Source organism: Gymnodraco acuticeps, unplaced genomic scaffold (assembly GCF_902827175.1).
Source record: "Gymnodraco acuticeps unplaced genomic scaffold, fGymAcu1.1, whole genome shotgun sequence".
In the NCBI taxonomy this organism is placed as follows: domain Eukaryota; kingdom Metazoa; phylum Chordata; class Actinopteri; order Perciformes; family Bathydraconidae; genus Gymnodraco; species Gymnodraco acuticeps.
Genome location: NW_022990683.1, coordinates 106,306 through 125,158, shown reverse-complemented (window position 1 = coordinate 125,158; position 18,853 = coordinate 106,306). Strand labels below are relative to the sequence as shown.

The following is an 18,853-nucleotide window of genomic DNA, read 5'->3' as shown; positions in this document are numbered from 1 at the left end:
CGTTTTTAGATAAAGATAAAAATACAAAATGTAAAATACATATCAACCCATGTGTTTTGTTGGTGAACTATGTTAACGTACAAATATTAAATATTACAAAATGGTATTATTACTTTACTGACGTTACAACACTTAGTCATAATCATGATTGGCTTATCGGAGGTCATGTGACAGCGTCAAACCCGGAAGCGATATGCTACAGCAGGTAAACTGCTACCTGATAGTTGTCTAAGCTAGGCAGTGGAATGAAAACAACCAGAATTGAAACTTAAAATGCCATCAAGACTTCTTTTTGAGGAATAAATCAGCTTAAATTAAACCAATGTGCCGGGGAAACGCTTGTTTTTGACGTCTAGTGGACAATGCGTTACCACATGTTTGTTTTTCTGTTGGGTTTATTGTATTGTGGAAGTCTACCATGGGTGTCTGCCTGCCAACAAGAGCCAGAGACCCCAGACTGGAGGATGACTCTGAAAACTATCCGCAACGGAATACACAAGATTGACACGTACCTGAACGCAGCACTGGACTTGTTTGGTGGCTATGACGGGCTGTGTCATTATAAGTGTAATGATGGTAAGCCACCTTCTTTTAAATCTTTCTTCCTCATTGTGAAACAATTCATTGGTCAAACATAACATTATCAGTGGCTGTAGTTCATTTAAGAAGGCCAGGACTCTTGTATCAAACTTCCTGGCTCTCTGGCACATCTAAAAGGGATGGTATTCATACCTGTGCTTTTCTCTGCTATATAAAGTGAATAAACCAACATTAGACAACAATAAAAAGGGAGGCAAACTTAATCAATGTTGAGTTTATGCAACACTTCAGAGCTACAAGATATACAGTATCACTCCTTTAGCTGCACAGTAGGCCATTAAATCATGTTGTACTGATGTGGTTATCTGTGTCACCTTTGCTCCTTACAGGTTACAAGCCTGCTCCTCGTCCTGGTTACAAGAAACCACCTCCCAACGGATGTGGCTCCCCGCTGTTTGGATTTCAGGTAGTCTCACATTATCACATTGAGTTTCCCAGATTTGTAAAGGGAGGTCCTTTCACTTCTTGGAAAAGTGGTTATATAATGTGATTCCTAAAGACATGTAAAAATGACATGTAATGTAAACAGCAACTCAAACTGCATATTCTTGTCGAGTGAATGTAGTCTAATATTAAAGTGTTTTACCTTTCTACCATGGCCCTGGCTGATAGGTAACACAACAGTGTATGTTATAATAAAACATTTGTCATAATTCCATACATTGTAAACCTAAAACTAAATAATGTATATTCTTCAAGATGTATTACTTTTATATGTGGAGCACAACACTTTAATAACAACATTTTAAAGGGTCGTCATCAAAAATATTCATTGATGTTATAAATATGTTTGTATCAACCAATATGTTATCAGAATTCAAACTCTCAAATATTGATATTGGTATTGGGCTAAAAAATACAGCATTAGCCTGGCTACACTAAAAATAATACTGAGCGATACCGTGTCACACAGAAAGATTTTAAAATCAATGTATTTATATGTTTCGTGCCTGCACCAAATAATAACAAATTAGAAGGACAAAAAGATTTAAAAAAATACAGATTTCAGTATTCTGAGGCTCTGAGCCCCATTTCCTTTCCTCACGGGCGGCAACAAGTCCGACATTATACAATTTAAAATAAAAACAATAATCATGGCTTGATATTGAGTAAGAAAATGTTTTTATGAACCCCACAGCTTCCGGTCTTCCAAGACCTGACCGGACAAAAAGACGTGATGCAGGCACGAAACATACTATCGAAATACATTGCTTTTAAATCGTTCTGTGTGACACAAAAAAAATCGTGTTGGTGAACACGAATCAATAGATTACATTTATTTTGTGACTATAACACCAAATGCCGTGAGACTGGGTTGCTTTTACACAATCAATCAATGAACAGAATTGAGTCTCTTTGTAAATGTGTTGTGTTTTATTTCCAGGAAACCTCCTTGGAGAAGTGTATCTTGGCTTTTGTCATTGCTGAAACTACATTTTATGTCATATCCCTGAACCATTATCACACTTTTTGAATTTGCAGAAAATCAGTATAATTGTAATTTCCTCCTAAAATACATATTGAAGAGTTACAAACATGTTTTTTTCAGTTTGACATAGGCATTCCATCTATGACCAAATGCTGTAACAAACATGACCGCTGCTACGACACCTGCGGCCTGGAGAAGCACGACTGTGACGAGCAGTTCCAAGACTGTCTGGAGAACATCTGCAGGAATGTGCAAAGGACTCTGGGATTGTCCCAGAGTGTCCAAGGTTAGAGGCTGAGCCCATCGGGGGTTGTCATTATACTTACTTATGCTTCCCACATTCTCCTCCTGTGACCTGGAAATCTTTGGCTATATTCCTTTTAGCTGCTTATGTTTCAGAGTCATTGTATTGTGAACATTTGCTCAAGTGTTATGGCTTACTGGGAAACTCTAATAGACCAGTGCCATCATTCCGTTTTTTTCAATTAAGTAGAACCTGTCATTTTTAAAATGTCTGATTTGAAAGAGGTTTATATGTTGTACTTTGTGCACTGTAACCTCACTTGAGATGGCTGTATTGAGTCAGGAGGAGTCACTGTTAGTTAGCAGGGCCAGTTTTTAAACAACATTTGAGGAAAGAAGCTATGCTCACAGGTTCACTTTAGTTTCATTTTACATTCATTTCTGCTTCAGTTCAAGGATAGAAACAAAGGGATGTGACAGTGCTTGTGCAAATGTATAAGCAACTGTAAAACACATAATGACCAGCAGGGGGCGAAATAGAGCTACTTTTTAAACATTTAATTTGTATACTGTGATAACTCTACGACGCTACTGTGATTGTGGATTTTGTTGTGAGTCATTTTAATCGCGTACTTAAAACTGCAGTTTTAATCTACTACAAAATCTGTATTAGCCCAATAATTCCTTAGTAAGAGCACACTCAAATGTGTTTTACTCCCTTACAGCAGCATGGTATCAGGTACTTGTTTTCACCCTTTTGTGTAGCTCATGTTCTGGTTTGTCTGCCCCACTCAGCCTGTGAGTCAGCGGTGACTCTGCTGTTTGACGCTGTTATGCACCTGGGATGTAAGCCATACCTGGACAGCCAGAGGGACTCCTGTGTGTGTCAGTACGAAGTGAAGAAGGAGCTGTGACACTGGATCAACACTGTGGAAAGCACAACACTGACAGAAGGAAACCAGCAATAAACTTTTATCTAAGATTTTCTCAGGGAGAGAGTTTCTATTGCCTGCACGGACTTGTGTCCATTACCTCCTTTTATAGATGTTTTGAATTGTAGACTATTAGAAGTGAAGTGGACAGTTAATGTCTTTCCTATTAAGTTAATTATTTATGTTTTGCTAATATTGTATAATGTGTTTCTTGTGATAGACTGGAAACACTCTGTTTTGTGGGTTTATTAATCAAAATAACTCTTGAAGAAGTTTTGTGTTAAAACCAAATTATGTTTTCTCGCACTGATTATGGGTAAAAGAAAGACTGTGTCAATGCAACTTTTAAACTCTACACAACAACTAAACTAACTACAATAACTGTCTCAGACCTTTGTTTTTATTTGCCCCTCAATGCAATGCAAACACAACATTCATTTTGATCCCAACTACACACCTGTAAATTGACAAATCTGGTCCCGTTTCAGAAGCACTTTGTGACATTGACACTCAAAAGGTGATAACAAACCAGCGTTGTTTTTGCTTCTTTTTAAAAAAAACTAATGTGCCGGGAAATGTTTTACTCTGTAAGTGGAGGATGCAAAATCACCGCTACACCTAAAAACATTTTTTTTTTTTGGGTGTCTCCAATGTGTGTCTACCAATAAACAAGAAAAAGAAGTTCCAGACTGGATCGGTAAGGGGAATACACAATGTTATGCCCCTGTATGTAGCACTTGACTTGTATGGTGATGGATCGATGATGGATTGTGTCATTATATGTGTTAAGATATAGATATAGATATATAGATCTTTATTTGTCATTGTACAGGTACAACGAAATTACAATAGACTCAAGGTGCCAACACGCAACAACAAGACAATATAAAAAAGTCAGCTTGTTTTAAATCTTAATCTCAAAGTAAATAACTGTTTGTACATTATTCGGGGGCTGTGTTTTAAGACTCTTGTATCATTAATAATGGCTTACTGGCACACATCAAAATCAATAGCTTAATAATTCATTCCTCCATGTGTTAAACTATGGACAAACATAATGAATGTTGAGTTTATGAAACACCTGATGGCAAGAATATACACTGTCACCCTTTGACCCAAATGTATCAATGGTGCACTAAAAATAAATATATTGTTCAGTATAGCATTCAAAATCACTGTTATGTTGAATATACACTTCAATAAAAACTGAACATTATAATATTAAAAAAAATTTAAGATTGTGTGCTATTATTAAATGTTCTTGATAATTTGATATAACTTTAAAAAAGCAAAAGGGAAACAAAGTTTTAAATAGTTTTTATCAGTGAAGCCAAAGTACAGTCCGCTCAATTTTATGACATTAATCTTTAACTCAAACGTTTTCATCTTTACTGTCATGTTGACCCATGTCCTGACTCCTGTCATCTTGAAACTGAAAGTGTGCTTTTTTTGGGGAGGAAAAGTGAAAACTCAAGCAGATGAGGCAGCCCAGCCATGTGTTTTTGGTACACCTAGCTAAAATGAATATAGTCTTTTTTACAAAGGGCAGGCACTAACATAAATACTCATCCATCAATAATATCCATTGTTAGGGATGTTTTGCGGAGGTGCTGTGTTAAACTATGGACAGACATAATGAATGTTGAGTTTATGAAACACCTGATGGCAAGAATATATACAGTGTCACCCTTTGAGCTTCCCATTAGGCCATTACATTGTGCTGATGTTATCTCTGAGAGCAAAATGAGTGTGACAGAACAAGAAACATCTTCACATCTTCAAAAACTCCTCTCAGATTGTATCCCAGAGCTCTTTTTCAAAATGTACCACTAAGTGCAAACGACGGTAACAACTTTTGATAACCAAATAAATTTTATAGGATCATTATCAGAATATTAATAAAAAATCAAATATTAATATGAAAATAAAGCAGAGATTTATAATACTTTTTCATAATTTGATTGCATATGTTCTTTTCTTTAAAAACCAGCAGAGGGCACAATGGAGAGAACTTATAACACTATACATTTGGATATTGTAACACAAGTTTATATTACTTTATTCTTTCAAATGTACTCGCAACAATAATTAGTTTCTTGTCAAATTTAAGTTAAATTAGAATATTTGAAAATGTCCCAAGTTTTACATTTGGGATCCAACCTGTCCTGCCACCTGACTGCTGTGATGCTGCTGTGATGCTGCTGTGAAACTGCTCGAGGCATTTTTTATGATTTTCTTAGAAAAAAAAGTAGGCCTACCTGTTTGGAACAAGCTCACCTTTTGTGTATAACCTCATCAGAATCAGAATACCTTTATGAGTCCCACACAGGGGCGGACTGGCCATTGGGAATACCGGGGGTTTTCCCGGTGGGCCGGTACCGTAGTGGGCCGGTCGGACAATTCACTAACTAACTAACTTATTTTTCTTTCAGGTGTAACATCTACCAATGGTTGTACATGACATAGACCTCCTCCACCTCTTTGCTGTCCTACTAGTCAACCCTCCTGATCAGAGCCTTTCCTACATAGTGGTAAGTTGTTTTACAGTTCAGTGTACGTTAATTTAGCAACTTAATGCTTTACTGCTGTTGAATAAACCCTATATATATTCCATATATATATATATATACATCCATCAGCAATCAATAAAACAATTCATTCAACACAAAATAGAATAAATCTGGACCTATTATATTTCTTTTTATACAACAGCATGTATTGGGACTGCTCATTGATGTCATCAAAAGCCATTAAGTCTAGCTTTTGTAGTCGGCCTCTCAGAATGTTTATAATGTCTTTGTCTCTTAACATTCCTATAATCATTTGTTTTTTTATTGTTGATATTGTTTTGTTCTTTATTTTTGTTGTGAGAATCACTTTGCAATTGTGTAAGTGCTAGATATAATAGTTATACTAATATTATTGTTGTTACCACCATTACTATTATTAATACTGTTTTCTTTGTTTTCTTTATTTATCGCTGCAGAAAGGATCATGCCAGCCCACATCAAACACCTGATCAAGAACTTGTGAATCTTCAGGCAGAAAAGATGAAAACACCTGTTCAAAGTTCCAGTTTCCTGTACATGGAACCATGTACTCTGTTCCACATGTCTTCAGTCAGTTCTGGACCCCATGACTCGGACACTAGTTCTACCAAGGCTCATTAGAGGTAAGCAGTGGTAGGAGAGTGGAGTTATCTTTTGGCTGCAAGTCGACAAGAATAGATTACAAATTGCTTAAAACATGGTTCAGACAAGAGGCACCTTGTGTTACGCAGGTGTGGCGCTGATATAGTGTGTTTAATATGTGGTTGAACTTTAAAATTAAATTATTTCCGGTGCAGAGAAAAACACTCGAGGTGGATGTATAAAGTACATACTGGTGTTAATAAAATATAGAGTATATCCCAATTTATCAACAATAAGAATGACAATACATACTTCTGGGTGTAAAGTAATATATCTATCATACTGTAGATCCACACATCCACTGGAGGTAGATTCTGAAAGTAAAATATACACTTCTTACTAGAAATGTAATCATAAAGCATTATTATGGCCAAACTATCTACAATTTAGGATTCAAGTGTTGGATTCAAGATTCAAAGGTTTTATTCTCATATGCTCAGCAGCTACAGTGTAGAAATGTCAATGAAATTCTTCTGACCTGAGCTCCTCCAACAATGCAACATATATAATAAAATACAAACATACAAAATAAAAAGTAGTGCAAAAAGTTTATATACATGTAATATAATAGAATATGATATTTACAAGAACAGAATATGAAATTAAATAATGTAAATTAAGAAAAAAATTAAATACGGTGTATTGCGTGGATAATAGACCCAATCACAGTGAATGTTCAAAACTACATTTGATACATTTTTCTTTTTCATCTCACAGTGCACATATTTAAGTAATCATAACACAAAGCTAAAAGTTAATCTGTTTTTCCTTTCTCTTTTCAAGAGTGCTTCAGAGGATGGCTGAATTCACAAAACGTGGAGAAGACCGAGAGGGGGAAGTTGGCCGGTTACTATAATACAGGACCTTGTGAAAAGCGGAAAGAAACAGTTGAAGGAAATTGGTTAAACATATGAAGTAATGAGTGTTTTGAAAATGTTTTCAAATTTGTGTTCATTGTGTGTTATAAATTATTTTCCTGCTTCTAATCATTTGATATATGAGTATTTATTTACAGACAATACATTCTATACATTCTGGTACCTTTCTGGTAAGGTAGGTGCTCTGATCTGAAATGATAGATGTTCATTGAGCTACTGCAATTGGGTGAGAGTCTTTCATCATCATATATGACCAGCTTAACCATCAAGTAATCCAGCTAAAGTTCTACTCAAGATCATACCAGTCTGACCAGCTAATGGTGACCAGCTAGACCACTGTGACCAAACCAGCTATCATGACCAGCTAAAGTGTCCAAAACCCCTCTAAACCAGCAAACTAATCCAGCCTAATATTGTCTGGCTGGCCTGACCAGCCAAACCAGCCTTGTTGGTCTAAGCTGTTTTTTTCAGCAGGGTACCTGGACAGCCAGAGGGAGTCTTGTGGATGTCAGTATGAAACGAGGAAGTAACTGTGACACATGATACTGTGGAATAGACTGATTCAGAAGCAAAGCACTGGCAGAAGGATGCCAGCAATACACTTTTCTCTCATGAGTTTATTTTAGCTTGCACTGACGCTTATGTGCTGTGTGAAAATACCTAGTGAATAATTGATGTATTTCATATGCAATTAATGCATATTTTGTTAATACTTGAACATGTTTTTCACATTATTTCTCTGGCTTTCAGGGTGCTTCCATCTACATCATCTAAAATCGTTTGGTTGCTTTACTTTATTACATTAATTAAATATCTGAAATATCTCATGGGGCAAAAGTGAAGACAAATGATGTAAGCTACAACACTGAATAAAACATGTAGAGACATTTATAAAGATGTGGGTTTCTTAGATATATTTGTGTCAACTGTAATCATATACATTTTAAGAGCGTTATTTAGTTTGTGTAAATTGTTCTTATACGAGAGGCGCTTAAAGTGTATTCCAACTGGGTCTTTGAATGAGCTCCCATTGATCCATCATCCGAGAAGAAATTAAACCTATTCATAACATCTTTAAAGAAAATAATGTGTGAGGATATCTCTGAAGAAAGTCTGGATTAGATGATTAACTATACTAATCTTCGGCTGCGCCAGCCCTAATCTTACTTTCATTATTTAAGATGTATTAAACCCCTGTACTTAAGAATTTGATGAGCCGCTGGTGCAATGTGGCAAACACGGAAGTCCTGGCTGTTGACCTTTGATTGACAGCCGTAAGAGCCAATCGTGTTCTCCACTTTTAGACATTCAGCCAATCAGATTCAGAGGGGGAGGAGCTACATCCTTGCTCATCAATGTAGCTTTGACGAAGCATATTCATTTTTCAGTGGTGTCAGTGGAGTGAAGACTACCTGTGAACATGTCAAACACGGCACAAGACGCAAGTGGAGGTAACCAATTTACATATCTTTTTAAAAGTACAAGTAGCTATAAGTTGTGGACTTGTGCCTGAGTCATTTAAAAAAGTTAGATAAGTACATACTAAAGTACGATGTAACTTTCAACAGTGAAGCTCTGTTTGACGTTACTGTGGTTTACTATGTTCTTACATTTGCCACACCTTTATTGTCAGTTTTCTCTACCTTCAGTCAGTCAGCAAGTTAGTACAACATGTGAGGCAGGTTTTTAATGTTTATTAAAACATTTATATAATCGCTTTTTCTCTCACCTTCCCAGGAAGTGTTGCTAAATGCAACCAAACAGCAACAGACAGGGCGAGGGGTGAGTGTTTTACTATAAGTAACAAAGGCCTCCTATTTTTGTAGATCTCTTGTGCTTTTATTCAATTTTCTTGATACTTTGATACTTGGTAATAATTGTATATGACAACAGTAAAACAAACAGTGTATAGTTGTACGTTTTATTATCAGTGAAGCCAAAGTACAGTCAATTATTATTTATGAGAATAATCATTAACTCAAATAAAGTTGAATAAAACAGCCCTTCAATGCTATCATGAACTCTATTCAGTTCAGGTTAAGTCTCGTTTACAAAGGGGCTGTTGATTTGTATTGTTTAAGTGGCAGGTGTTTCTTATATTTTGTCCACCCAATCTATGATGTTGCACAATTTTTAAAAAAAAAAAAAAAAAAAAAAAAAAACATTGTTCAGTGTATATCATTGCAAATCTCCGTTATGTTGAATATATATATACTCCAAGAAAATACAATTTAAAAACTGAACATTATAATGTTACAATTGTTTAACCACTGGAGCTATTATAACATGTTCTTGATAATTTTATACAACTTTAAAAAAGCAAAAGTGAAACAAAAAGATTAAAGTTGTACAGTTTTATTATCAGTAAAGCCAGACAACAGTCAGCTCAATTTTACGACATTAATCATTAACTGTCATTATTAATCTTTATTGTATTTGATGTGGTTTTGGCATATCCTGTTAACATCAAATACAGTGTGACAACTCCAGTAGACGAGACAGCCCAGCCATCATCATATGTCTTTTTGGTAGACCTAGCTAAAATGAATATAGTCTTTTTACAAAAGCACTAAACCAAATACTCATCCATCAATAATATCGATTTTATGTTAGGGATGTTTTGCGGAGCTGCTGTATTTGTTGGGCTGTTGAGTTGTATTTTTATACTGGCAGGTGTTTCTTATATTTTGTCCACCCAATTTATTAATGAATGACGTTGCACTTAGTATAAGAAACACTGCTCAGTGTATAGTATCCAAAATGACCATGAAGTTAAAGCTATATTTCAATAACGCTTTTAAAAGAAAACTGAACATTATAATGGTCATTAAGGTATGACTTTATTGCAGAACTTGTATTAGATTGCAACGGTTTACTTGGTGTAACTAATAAACTACCTCTATGGAAGCAGATCTATGAAGTCAGATAATGCCTTACAAGTAAAAAAAACAGCTGCCTTTAGCTCACAAAGTCTAAGCTACATATCTGTAGGGTGGGTTATGGAGGTGGCACTTTTGGCCTCTGTTCTGTTCCATCTTTCTCCACCTGTCACTCAGCCATTGAAGGCAACGAGCACTCTAAGCTAATGGAACAATGGCTACTTGACCCCACCCCGCAGCAGTGGAGCAATTCATGCACCTGTAGCTGTGCTGCGTGACAAAGAAGCCTGATCAGCTCAACCCTCCTCTGTATTTTTATAATTAATTAAGTAATTTTGTTTTAACTGCAAAGCCAGGTTTTTAAACATTATCTTTCAGTAATTAATTTCTAAATCGTTGCATGCATAATTGACTGTCTTTTATTTAATAGCATGCACGGAGAACCTAACAGAGACTGATGCCTTCATCAGAAGGTAAACTGATTTATTTTTCTTTGTGCGGGATATTCACGCCTCCCCACTGTACTCCACCTAATGTTGTTTGTGTTATCTATCTCATTATGAAACAGCTCTTTGGCTTTGGATCCTGCAGAGGAATACAAGATGGACCACAAACAACGAGGCCTTGCCCTGATCTTTAACCAGGAGCGCTTCTTCTGGCGCCTGGGGTTAAACGACAGGCATGGAACCAACGCTGATCGCTACAACCTGGAGAGAAGGTATCACGTGACAGCCGGCTGCTGGAGAGGGAACACTGTATTACGCAACTGTGCTTTACAAAAACATGTCTGTACTTGTTCTGCAACTTATGAGACTTTTCTTCATCTCTCTTCAAGACTGAACGATCTGAACTTCGAAGTGAGGGCTTATGATAACTACAAACAAGTGGAAGTCTACGATAAGATCAGTGAAGGTAAGACATGCATGGTCACCTATGACACGCACATTATTAAATGTGTATCCAGGCAGCAGCACAGTATCATTACTGACATTTCATTTCTTATGAGCTTCCTTGTTGTCCTTTTTATCTGCAAAGTTCGGACCAAAAATGGGCGTCTTTTACTTGTTCATTGAGGATTTTAACAAATATATCTAATGTCTCATCAGCCGCTGAGGAAAACCATTCAGACGTAGACTGCTTTTTGCTTGTCTTCCTGAGCCATGGTGAAAATGATCACGTTTACACCTTCGACGGAAAGATCAGCATTCAGGATATCACCGCCATGTTCAAAGGAGACAAGTGCAAGAGCCTTGTGGGAAAGCCAAAGGTTTTCATACTACAGGTACGTGCAAACAAACACAAATGACAGTAGTTCTTAAAGATGCATTGAAGGTTAACGTGGCTGTGTCCGTCACTAGGCATGCCGTGGAGATAAGCACGACGATCCAGTGACGGCCTGCGACGCGGTGGACAGCGAGCTGAAGACCAACGAGGTGGTGGTAGACGCCAGCGCCGTGCACACACTGCCAGCCGGGGCAGATTTCATCATGTGCTACTCCGTGGCTGAAGGTGAGGGATGTTTTTGAAACTCTTAATCTGCTCTTGTCTCAACCTGATTCACATTAGGTATTCGAATGTCTTGAGAATTGTCTTGCCACATACCAAAGCAGAAGTGAAACAAGAAGTTGTAGACGACATTGTAAATAAATCATATTTATTTTACGAGGCCAAAGTACAGTTGACTCAACACAACTGTACATCATCAGGATATTGGTTTCCCATGAATCCTGTCCTGCTTTGTCATTTAGAAACTGATGAGTTGAACTAGCCATGTGGCCATTTTTTTTTTTAACTCAAGTATTGAGAATCAAGGATGACTAACTTTCATTAAAAACTTAAAAACTGTAGGTGTTGAACAGGAATTCTACTTGAGTGAATTATGTTAGACATTAATCCGGTGGCCCTGAGAGCTTATCAAACTGCAAAGTAAGAAAACACATGCAAATACAGATAAAACATTCTTATCAATTTAAAACACATGGCCAGATTTGAGAAAAAAAACTGCAAACAAATATTGTTATATAATCTTAAATGTAGGGAGGACATTTTTTATTATTTTTACAATGTGATCATGATATTTTACAAATATCTATTCTTAACTTAAAATAGGTCTTCTGCTCATTTAAGTCATCCTGAGATTTACACGTGATTAATTGAAATGCTATGTGAGCTGGCTTTAGTCTCTTTCAAGGTTGTCACTACATATATTTCCTACTGTTCAATTATTTTAAAACAAGTAAAAAATAGAAGCATTTTCCAATTGGTGAACGGGTTTTCTTCATTTGCTTGTTTGGCCATTTGTCATGCATTGAGCTCTCTGGGCCACCGTACATTTAAGTCCTTCTGAAAGTCCTTTCTGCTGTTCATCGATAACAATCCTGCCCTGTCCCCTTTTGTTTGTTAAGGATACTATTCCCACCGGGAGACCGTTAACGGCTCCTGGTATGTCCAGGATCTGTGTGAGCTGCTTCAAAGGTATGGGAACACCCTGGAGTTCACAGAGTTACTCACGCTGGTCAACAGGAAGGTGTCCATGAGGAGTGTTGGGAATTCTAACGACCGGAGTGCCATCGGGAAGAAGCAAGTACCCTGCTTTGCTTCAATGCTCACCAAGAAACTCTACTTACGATCGAAGCAGTAACGGTGTCAGACCTCAGTCTTACAATTAGCTGAACTTATTTTAATACCTGGACAGATTCTGGGAGATTTTAATTTTTGTTTCTGTTTTCTGTAATCCTCCACTGTGATTTGCTCATGAACACTATAATCACACATGCATTGAACAATCCGATGCTTTATAGTGACATTAGTTAAAACAACGAATGACATGCACTGAACATGTATGCCTTTTCCAGCCTCAGGCCATCACTACACTCTCAACACAACCTGACACGTGAAATTGTTTCCTTCTTCTTGAGGAACCACCTTTCTTGGCAGGACCTGTATCTGTTGTCAGAAGGGAAGAAATCATGTGACAGTATCTGGTGTACTGATTCATCTGGTCCCATCTGAATCCTATCACTAATCTGGTTTCCTGTGTGAATGTAAACACAGTTGATATTATAACAGCCCTGCTGGTCACAAACATTTATATTACCCAGAGTACTATTATCACAATCAATCAGATTATTGGGTAGTTAATGCTTTATCGTTAATCTGCAAAATATTGTAAATCAATTATATCTAGTATGTATTTGCCACAACTGGCTGAGCCTATAGGGAATAAAGCAGAGCCACATTTTAAACAGCAAATGTCATATATTGAATAAGTGTGTATTTGTAAGGCTATAATTGTCTTAATGTATCATGAGATGAGATGCATCATAATCTAAGTGGCTGCACACTCAATTAATTATCTACGGGAAGACCTTCATTCATATTTAAACATATTTGAAAATATCTACCAAGTATTTGATAACCACTTTGGCCCCAGGAGTCCAGCATGAAGATGATTTCATATTCAATAACAACTTATGATACCATTTGTTTTTAACAGACTATAGACCATGATGAATTTTCTTGTTGTATTGGATGTGTTATGTTTTTAAGGTGTTCTCGTTTTATTTTCCAACCGCCTCAAGATTATGGACCACATTCTCTGTTAGCTAGCTTTCTTACACTTTACATGTTTGCTTTCTTGTTTAAACTACACAAATGTTGCCTTATCCAGCCGCTGACTTTGAAGTTTTAAAAGGGGGCATATCATGAAAGACTTACATTTCCAATCCTTGTGCACAGACATGGTGTCTGGACTGCCTGTCAACACACAAACTGTAACTTAAGCAGTGTTGGGACTAACGCGTTACAAGTAACGCCGTTATTTTTGGCAGTAACTAGTACTCTAACGCATTACTTTCTAAATCCAGTAACTCAGTTACCGTTACTACATGGTGCGTTACTCCGTTAGTTTTTTTAATATAGTCAACAGCCAGGCGAACAGAGATGAGAACTGTACTTAAGTACAGTACTTGAGTAAATGTACTTAGATACTTCCTGTGTCACATGCGGAGACGGGCTGTGGGCGTGTTTGTGTTGTTTACTAACAAGACTATCATGGCGGCGGCGGAGCTCAAGTCTAGTTTCTCCACCTGGAGATATTCTCACTATTTCACTTTTGTCGAGCACAAAGAAAAGAACGTTTTAGTTAAATGTAAGTTGTGTCCTGGCGGGTCAAAGATCCTATCTACTGCCCAAACCAGTAATTCAAATCTCGTAAAACAAATGCAATAACAACATGCTGGGACGAAGCTAGTAGCTAAGACCACAGAGACTCAGCCGACGCCACTCCACCTCCACCTAAGCAACAGCGGCTGGATTTTAACCAAGGGACTGCTGGCCAGGGAAAAGTCGATAAAGCCATTGCACGGTATGTTGTAGAACACATGCAGGCTATTGCTCCAGTGGAGTCACCCGCTTTCAGGGAGCTAGTTAGCATGATAGCATGCCCGGGCGGCACACGGCATATGGGACGGAACACTTTTTCCAACTACCTGGAGAAAGAATACAAAAATGGAAAGCCAGCTAATATCGATGCAATCCAGATTGCATATAATGCATGTCAAGTTGATCAACAGATTGTATTATTCTCCAATGCAATAACAGTACTGAAATGAAGGCTATAAGGGCATTAATGGGAGCCCTTTTTTCAAGTAACGAAAACGTTACTTTTCACAGTAACGCATTACTTTTTGCATGTACATGGTAAAGTATCTGCGTTACTTTTGAAATGAAGTAACTAGTTACTGGTTTTCAGTAACTAGCACAACACTGAACTTAAGACAACCCAGTCACTTTTTTTGTGGGCTGCTTACATCAGAAATCATGGGATTCAACAAGCCATTCAGATGTAGCTTCCCTTTCGTTGTCAGATGCAGACTCATTCGAATATACCACATCCCGATTGAATACCTCCACAAACCGCTGGAGAACTACCATTGTGGTTTACCACATTTGACAGAGCAGGGATTTTCAGAGGGCTTTTAAAAAAAAGTACTAACACAACATCAGACATTACATTTAGAGAGACTATGACAACATTTCAATTCCCAGAAAATGAGCATATTAACAATAAGTCCCCTTTAACAAGGCGAGAGGACAGTGCAAGTTGACATTTCGATGCCTTGACAGCTTCCTTAGACTCAGAGGAAGCTGGAAATGTCAGATGAGTTTTCTTGAAGTCAGTTGCAATGATGTCTACAAACCAAAAGACTGTACTTTCCAACTTACTGTATCTTGCGAGGCAGGTGACATAACAGCATGATGAGCAGGTCACTAATAATGTTTACCACTTCATTACCTCTCTGTAACCACCAGCTACCAAGTGATGTCTCTCATATTGTCTTTGAGCTCGCTCCATCAAAAAGGGAATTCATGTTTGTGCTGTTCTTTGTGTTGTAGCAGTTTACAGTACGACATTTAATAATGTGACAAATACCTGTGTGGAAAGTACCTCAGGGAGGAGGCTGTACTATGGACCTGAAACACTTCCAACACACTATCTATGACTCAGGGAAAACAAAGACACCTGCATACTGTGATCTGTGATCTTTTGTCTTACTGTTGTGACTTGGTTAAATAAAATCCGTGTGACAATCCAGTTACTGTTTTGCTCTGCGTTGAGTGATTGTTTTGTATAAATGTCATTTGTGTACCTTCCCCTATGACAAGGGTCTGCAACCTTTTTGACCAAAAGAGCCATTTTGCTCCTTTTTCCAAAACATTTTTTTGTCTGGAGCCGCAAAACATATTTCATAGTTTTTTATTGTTATATCAGACAAAAACTACAGTTTTTTTTGCATTTATTAGGCTATTTATTACATGATATAAAACTGTTAACCTCTAATAAGAAACAAAGAACTCTTATAAGGAGAATTGCAAATAATACACAGGCCTACTTTAAAATAAATTAAACACAGCACTTCCTCTCCACGTCCTCTGCACATTTGAAGGGAACACAAATATTATTAAAATGGGCCCACTTTGAAATAAATAAAACATATAGCTGCACCCTAAAAATAGTTAAAGGTAGGGTAGGTAAGAATGGAGAAACCAGCTCGAGTGCGCTAAAATTGGAAAGTACACAACCGAAAAAAATATGCCTCTTCCTTCAGACTTTCTTACAGAGCCCCTCCTCCAACACACACGAACGCGCACATGACCAATGAGGGCACGAGATAAGTTTGTGCACAGATGGAAGGCTGACAGGCAGGTAGGTCATCCAGTTACTTTAGCCGGGCCGGCTCAGATGATTGGTCGTGCTTTTTACAGCGCTTCGGCTTCCAGAGATTCATTTTTGTATTTATTTATTGTCAAAGCATTTAATATATTCATTGCTATCGGGACGTTAAGAGCATTCCATGGAATATAACAAAAAGTGTTTTCTGAAATAAATTACATACCCCATTGAATTATGACTGAAGATCGTCAGCTGTCTTCCTCTCCCTTGTTGTTCAACAACTTCTCTCTACATATCAAACATACCGGTAAACCAGCATCGTTTGCTGTGAAAGCAGATAACTCTGTCCACACATAATTAAATCCTGTGTTCCTCCGGTACTTTTCTTTGATTTATCCATAGTTCGCTCATCGAGCCGGGGGTCAGGTTATTCGCCTCCAAGAAAAGGCGCTCGCGCGGGACCGTAGCAGGATGTGACGCATATTTTAGTTGACCTAATTAAAACCGTTTTGTTTTTTATTTATGTGTCACAGTATCACCTCAAAATACAAGATACGAAACATTTTCAACCATGCAACAAAATATAAATAGTCCTACAAATACTTTTATTTCCTTCTTATTTTTGTCTAAGCTCAAGGGAGCCAGAGCAGAGGGCTTAAAGGGCCGCATGCGGCCCGTGGGCCGCGGGTTGCCGACCCCTGCCCTATGAGAATTCAGGGTAATTATTAAGTGTTGTGTTCAAAAGCTGTTACCGTTCATGGTGTTCGTAGGTCAATTTTGACCCATGATTTATCTCAGTCCAAAACACACACAAAAAATGACTATCATCCAATATTGTTTTAACTACATCATAACTAACTTATAATGCATTCATAACCGTACAATCCTGTTGTCATTTAATGTTATGGCCCCAAAACACATTACACCACATATTGCACACGTGCATGTGTGAGTTCAGGTTCAAGTGTTAGTGTACATATTCTTTGAGAAAGGTCGAGTTCCCGTGGGGGCAGAGGGAGGGGAGACCAGGTGCATGTTGTGAAAGATTGTTACAGTTGATGTAGAGGGTGGGGTGTCTAAAGTCAAAGATGAATCTTGATTGGGCCAAATTTGGCCTTGAGTCACCCAAAACAATTATGCTGGGTCTCCCCAGACCCCAACACCAAATTATACACTTTGTTTTTTAGAGACCTTCGGACGTGGCAAAAAGTGTCAAAATCTGTTTTGTAGTGTTTATATACAGGGCAGCACATAACTGGTGCGCAGGTGCACCTCCGCCAAAAAAATAGCACCGGGTCATTTGAAACAAAGCGCATTTGCGTACCAACATTGAGAGGGAGAGAGAGAAGAGAAAAGAGAAAATAGAGGAGAGATGAGAGAGAGAGAAGAGAGAGAGAGAGAGAAAGATATTTGCGAGTTGCATATGAACCATGATATGAACTCAGGGCCGGCCCGTAGCCCTGGCTAGATGTTCGCCTAGGGCGCCAGATCTGGGGAGGTGCTGCGCTGGCAGTTCTGGGAGGAAAAAAAACATTTTGACCGTTGGGGCTCATCCTAATTTTTGGCCTTGATGTAACAATATTCACAATTAAGTAAATGTAACACCCTTTTCACCCCGGTTCCACCTTTAATTTGCCCTGTACGATGGGCGCTGTAAGTGATGAAAATGGGGGATGTTGGCTTATCTGGCGCCCGCAGCTCACAGCCAAAATGCGAGGGAGAGAGGGAGGGTGGTACCAGAGCTGTTGTTATTATAATCTGGTGCCGTGCTAGCTGCTCTAACGGAGATAAGAAGAAGATGTTTCTACAATAATGTGGAGGGAGAGTCCTCTCCAGTCAGACTGAGAGGCTGATAAGTTAACTACAGCTCAGTGAGGTAAAGGACTCTTAGTCTAAATTCAAACGGTTTGGTCACAATTTATGTAAACACATATTTCCAAGGCACTCCTTTGTAATTATTGGGATAAACAGGTTTTAAATCATTCCAATGTATACTATAGGACAGTAACCAAAGATATCCTTTAAAACTGGAGATAAAAAAAAATGCATAAATAAATAAATGTTAAAGTAAAATAAGATATGAATGAACAACACAAATAAAACAAGTTACATTAATTTGTTATTGGCTATGGTAGGTTATTGGTTATGTTCACATACTTATTTGATTACATCCACTTTTCTAAGATGACAACAGACTTTCAACCCAAAACAAGCAGCTAATCGCAGACTCAACCAGAGAGAAAGTAGTAGGCCTACATCATCAGCTACCATGTCTGACAGAGAGGAAGACAGTGAGGAGAACAGTCAGGAGGGTAGTGATGACAGCTTGTAGGATTACTGGTCGTGCTAATGTTGTCTTGTGTTCACCTCTGCATGTGTGTTCTGTGTTCACCTCTGCATGTGTGTTCAGTGCCGTGTGTCTGGCAAATAAAGTCAAGACCCCCTCAAAAGTTACGGTTTATTTCATTTTAAGGATGAGCACCAAGCAACATCTCCAGGTGCTCCTTTGAGAACCAGGGCAAAAAA

The 18,853-nt window shown here is 37.9% G+C and overlaps 2 protein-coding genes and 1 long non-coding RNA gene across 3 annotated transcripts; all 3 read left to right on the top strand.

Moving 5' to 3' along the window:
* The first annotated feature begins 177 nt into the window (after positions 1 to 177).
* On the top strand, positions 178 to 3,590 carry pla2g12a (phospholipase A2, group XIIA). Its single transcript, XM_034230238.1, has 4 exons — positions 178 to 576; positions 930 to 1,006; positions 2,150 to 2,315; positions 3,068 to 3,590. Exons 1-4 carry the CDS (start codon positions 363 to 365, stop codon positions 3,184 to 3,186), a joined length of 576 nt encoding a protein of 191 aa, XP_034086129.1. The 5' UTR covers positions 178 to 362; the 3' UTR covers positions 3,187 to 3,590.
* A 2,009-nt stretch (positions 3,591 to 5,599) lies between these two features.
* Positions 5,600 to 7,289, top strand: LOC117555352. Its single transcript, XR_004570390.1, has 3 exons — positions 5,600 to 5,735; positions 6,191 to 6,376; positions 7,179 to 7,289. It is a non-coding gene; the product is annotated as an uncharacterized LOC117555352 (long non-coding RNA).
* Positions 7,290 to 8,630: 1,341 nt separating this feature from the next.
* Positions 8,631 to 13,857, top strand: LOC117555366 (caspase-6-like). The gene is made up of 8 exons (XM_034230244.1): positions 8,631 to 8,724; positions 9,011 to 9,055; positions 10,583 to 10,625; positions 10,721 to 10,870; positions 10,988 to 11,064; positions 11,259 to 11,434; positions 11,511 to 11,661; positions 12,558 to 13,857. The coding sequence occupies exons 1-8, from the start codon at positions 8,694 to 8,696 to the stop codon at positions 12,791 to 12,793; spliced, it is 909 nt and encodes a 302-aa protein (XP_034086135.1). The 5' UTR covers positions 8,631 to 8,693; the 3' UTR covers positions 12,794 to 13,857.
* The last annotated feature ends 4,996 nt before the right edge of the window (positions 13,858 to 18,853 follow it).